Source organism: Raphanus sativus, chromosome 4 (genome assembly GCF_000801105.2).
Source record: "Raphanus sativus cultivar WK10039 chromosome 4, ASM80110v3, whole genome shotgun sequence".
NCBI classification, from domain to species: domain Eukaryota; kingdom Viridiplantae; phylum Streptophyta; class Magnoliopsida; order Brassicales; family Brassicaceae; genus Raphanus; species Raphanus sativus.
This window is the reverse complement of record NC_079514.1, coordinates 24,062,052-24,066,614: the sequence shown is the minus strand read 5'-3', so window position 1 is coordinate 24,066,614 and position 4,563 is coordinate 24,062,052. Positions and strand designations below refer to the sequence as shown.

General features: G+C 44.8%; 1 protein-coding gene across 1 annotated transcript; it reads right to left on the bottom strand.

Moving 5' to 3' along the window:
* Nucleotides 1-1,693: 1,693 nt before the first annotated feature.
* LOC130511220 (uncharacterized protein At3g60930, chloroplastic-like) lies at nt 1,694-4,232 on the bottom strand. The gene is made up of 5 exons (XM_057008107.1): nt 4,167-4,232; nt 3,529-3,967; nt 3,280-3,453; nt 2,626-3,191; nt 1,694-2,539 (listed from the first exon to the last, which is right to left on the bottom strand). Exons 1-5 carry the CDS (start codon nt 4,230-4,232, stop codon nt 1,694-1,696), a joined length of 2,091 nt encoding a protein of 696 aa, XP_056864087.1.
* Nucleotides 4,233-4,563: the final 331 nt, after the last annotated feature.

Here is a 4,563-nt window from a genome sequence, read left to right as displayed (position 1 = left end):
ATACGAAATCGTAACTGACAATGGAGGACAATTCATATCCCACGATTTCAAAATATTTTGTGACAAGTGGAATATTCGCCTGACCTTCTCATCACCTCGCCGACCTCAAGGAAACGGACAGGCGGAGGCTGCTAATAAATCAGTATTAGCAAACCTCAAGAAACGCCTCGGAACCCGGAAGGAACTCTGGTCAGAGAAGTTACTTGAAGTACTTTGGGCATGTCGAACCACCCCACAAAAAGCTACAGAAGAAACTCCTTTCTCCTTAGCATATGGGATGGAAGCTGTCGTTCCAGCTGAAACCATTGCTGGTAGCCTTCGCCGGGAACTCTGTACGTCCAATCCCGCAGCTAATGATCAGCTCCTAACCGACAGCCTCGATCTAATCGAGGAAAGACGGGACCGAGCTTTGATGCGTATTCAGAACTATCAGCAAGCAATGGCACGACAGTACAATTCCAAAGTCAGGCTCCGGCAGTTCGCTGTAGGTGACCTAGTACTTAGGAAAGTTTTCGAAGGAACCAAAGAACCAGATGCTGGGAAGTTAGGAACCAACTGGGAAGGTCCCTACCAGATCATCCACGTGGTACGACCTGGCGTTTACAAGCTCCGAAAGGTGCGAACCGGGGTACCTGAAATCAGATCGTGGAATGCCACGAATCTTAAGAGATATTATCATTAGGTACCTAAAATTCCTGAACTACGTTAGGCTTGATCCCTTGACTGGGTACGTAGGCAACTCCGTCATGAGTGCAGCCCCAACCTCATTTCAACACTTCGTTCACCACAATCAAAGGGGGCATATGTCTGATTAAAAACACATAGCCCACGCAGCAAACGTATGATACAAGCAAATTGTATGATAACTATGATACCATGTATCCAATTATCAATAAAGAAATTATTCTCGATATCTCAATGCTTTAACAATATCAGGTCTCGACGAACCTGAACCTAAGGTCTTAAAATCTTTCAAGGAATATCAGGTCTCGACGAACCTGAACCTAAGGTCTTAAAATCCTTAACAATCCCCAAAGGTCTTAAAATCCTTCAAACAATATCAGGTCTCGACGAACCTGAACCTAAGGTCTTAAAATCCTTCAAGCAATATCAGGTCTCGTCGAACCTGGACCTAAGGTCTTAAAATCCTTAACAAATCTCTAAGGTCTTAAAATCCTTACCAAATCTCCAAGGTCTTAAAATCCTTGTCAATTCTCCAAGGTCTTAAAATCCTCATCAAATCTCCGAGGTCTTAAAATCCTCATCAAATCACAAAGGTCCTAAAATCCTAAGCAAATCTCAACGGGTCTTAAAATCCCACAAACAAGTTCAGGTTCCCAAGAACCCCCACCTAAGGTGTCCAGATTAAACTTAGGTTCCTAAAAATCCTAAGCTAGTCCCGATACTCCAAGAATTCCTCTTAAGGAACTAAAAACGACCAAAGTCTTCGAGACTTATCATAAGATTCAATTATGACCAAGTTGTCATATTTCACGACTAAAGCCAAAAACTCAAAATGAAACGAAAACCAAGTTTGAAATTAAATAAGGGTTTAAAAGCCTCCCCAGGCTAACAAAGATTCGAAGTGCAAACATATAAAGGTTTAAAAGCCTCCTCAGGCTATAGGTCTTGAAAGCAAAAAGATAAAGAAGCCCATTGGGCATAAGTTTTAAAACATAAAGAGCATCAGCTCTTAACCTTCCTTGGATCCAGGATCAGCTTCATCATCCTTATCCTCCTCGATAGGATCATCCTCCTTGACAGGAACCTCTTCTTCAACATCCTGATCGCCACCTCCCGGGGTCGTCTCAACTGGAACTAAATCAGGAGATACCGAACCCAAGTTAGAACCATATTCTCCAGAAAACGTCGGATTAAACATATTGATCTCGAAAGTACCTGAGCTCTCGGAGAATTGAGGAATGGGGAGCTTGCTAACTGAGAAATCAGAAACTTGAGCCTTCTCGTATGCAGCACCAGCATCCGGGATCAAAACCATCAAACGATGATACTCCTCCTCAGCATTCTCAATCTCCTTAGACAATAAATCCTTCAGAAGCTCGGTATTTGCCTGAAGCTCCTGAGCATAGATCAGAGCATCAGTCTCTTCCTTCTTCTTGACAAACTTCTCTTTCACGGAGGTCAGGATCTTGTTGTAGGCTTCAGCCACCTCCTTCTTACCTTTCCTGACAGCTAGCTTAACTTCAGCCTCTTTGTTCTGTTGACTAACCTGAGACGAGACGATCAACTCTTGAACCTGATGCTCAGCTATCCTGCGAGCAGCATCTAACTCATTGATTTTCCTATTCTTCACCCGAATATCGATAGCCTGACTTTCGATCTTCCCTTGCTGGGTATCAGCCTTCAAACCGAGCCTTCCGACCTCTGTTTCAAGCTCAGCAACTTGAGCACGAGCCAAGTCGAGCTCCATCTTGGTAGTCTTGAACAACTCAGTAGCCTGAGCTAAATCTCCAGCGCTAGGAGCACCATGCATGGTCTCCTCGAACCTCAGCTGAGCTCTATTAATGGCTCCAGCTAGCTAAAGCAAAAAAAAAATATATATATATCTGTTCAGAGGAAGCATTGGATTAATAGCGAACCAAAGAAAAAAAAAAGACTACGTACTTGACCCATGTGGTGAGCTATCTCAATGTATTCTTCCTTGTTGGTCAGACCATTGATTGAAGGCATGGAGCATCCTACCGTCTTCATATGCCTCATGATGGTTGCCAAACGCCAAGGATCATCCAATATCGATCCCGGCTTAGAATGGGAGAAGTTCCAACCCACGGTCCCTCCCCGAGAGGACGAGGAGGAAGATCTGGTGGGCCTATTTCCCAAATCAGTCCGAGACCTTTTGTTTCTCGGAGGTTCGACCTCGAGAGGATCTCTAGCAGCTTGAGGGTTAGCTTCAACCGTCGGAACCTCAGGACGGGGGATAACATCTTGAGCTCTGGGCTCAACTGGGTTAACATCCTTAGCAGGGACAGAGGTCCCGTCATCAAGGACCTCCTTCAGTGAGCTGAGGAAGGCACCTCCTTGGGTCTTATCGCTGCCTCGCGAAGCGCTGGCAGCTGCAGCAGGCTTGTTCCTGGAATGGAAAGAAGGCCTCATCTTAGGAGCTTGAGTCTTTTCAATTTCGGAAGTACTAGCTCCAGTCGAAAGATCTACCACAAAAGGACCTTCAGAAACTAAACAATGGAAAGCTTGTTAGTTATCTCTGAAAGCGAATCTAGAAATAAAAAAAAAAAATAATAATAAGCAAAATCCGAAAATTACCTTCTAAATCTTCAGCAGGAATCGGGTCAGGGAACCTGGCGTTGTACCGATCCGGGAACCTAGCTGATTCAATGCGAGAAGAGGCAAAAGATGCCCAGGTATTGGAGCTTTGATTTAGCTTTCGGAAAAGAGCCCTAGACAGCTTCTCAGTAAGCTTAGGAGGATCCTCAATATCTGCACATGAAAACGAGGGTTCAGCGAATAATACTAATTAGAAACAAGGAAGGCACGATCCTAAAAAGTCCTAACCAGATATATCGGACCAAACAACAGAGAGAGCACGACCCACGGGAACCGTCGTGGGGTCGATCTTGACATAGAAATATTTCTTCCTCCAATCATCATCACTACCGGAAGACTTGAAAAGACCAAGCCTAGGACGACAAGGAAGATAGTAGGTACCGCTACCACCATCTTTGCTAGAACTCTCCTTGATCGTGTAGAGGCTCATTAGCTCGGTCAGTCCCACAGCGATCCCCTCCTCCTTAGCCCTGGTGATGAAACCATTTATCACCCGGATAGCTGAGGGACAAAGCTGAGAAAGGGCTAGTTGGTAATGATCAAGAAGATCTAACAGGAGATCTGGAAGTGGGAACCGGAGGTGGCATTTCGAGATATACTTCTCGTGAATGCAGAACCAACCTTCCGGGGCAGTTTCAGGGGTTTCGTCGGAGGAACAAGCCCTGACCTACTCCTTTTGACCATAAGCTTGAACCATGAGGTTAATGATTTCCTGAATCTTCAACAAAGAAGGCGAGTGAGGGCCTAGAGAGGTGCTCCCGCCAGAGGCTTCCTTCTTTTTCACCCGCTTGGAGACCCTCCCTGCGATTGAGTCTTTGACTTCCTTCTTGTCTCTTTTCATTTTTTTCACCGATCTCTTGCTTAACCTTCATTAAACGCTTCCCGGAGACGGAGATTCCGGTCTCACCGGAGCCTTCTTTCGGAGGATCCATTAAAAAGAGGGGTAAGGAGAATCGAAAGGATTGAAAGGGGGAAAGGTGGAATGAACTAACTAGATCTCTTAGGAACTAAGGATTCTAGGAAATTCGCAGAGGATCAATGGTGAATCGAAGGATGAAAGTAAGATAAAAAAAAAAAAGCAAGCGTAGTAAAATAAAGAAGTGGAGGAGAAGTTACCTTGAAAACCGAGTGGAGGCGTGGAGAATATGGACAGTGGCAGTTAATGCTAGCTGCTTTATATCTTGTCAAGTCTCGAGAATCGGAGTAAATATTTCAAAACTTCTCTCATCTGAGCCGTTGATTTTGTCAAAAGAAATCTCAGCC

Coding starts and splice junctions, on each gene's coding strand:
- LOC130511220 (XM_057008107.1), bottom strand. CDS start 4,232: ATGGATCCTCCGAAAGAAGGCTCCGGTGAGACCGGAATCTCCGTCTCC. Junction 3,192..3,279: donor TCCTGCTGAAGATTTAGAAG/GTAATTTTCGGA, acceptor TCCATTGTTTAG/TTTCTGAAGGTCCTTTTGTG. Junction 2,540..2,625: donor TAGCTCACCACATGGGTCAA/GTACGTAGTCTT, acceptor TTTTTGCTTTAG/CTAGCTGGAGCCATTAATAG.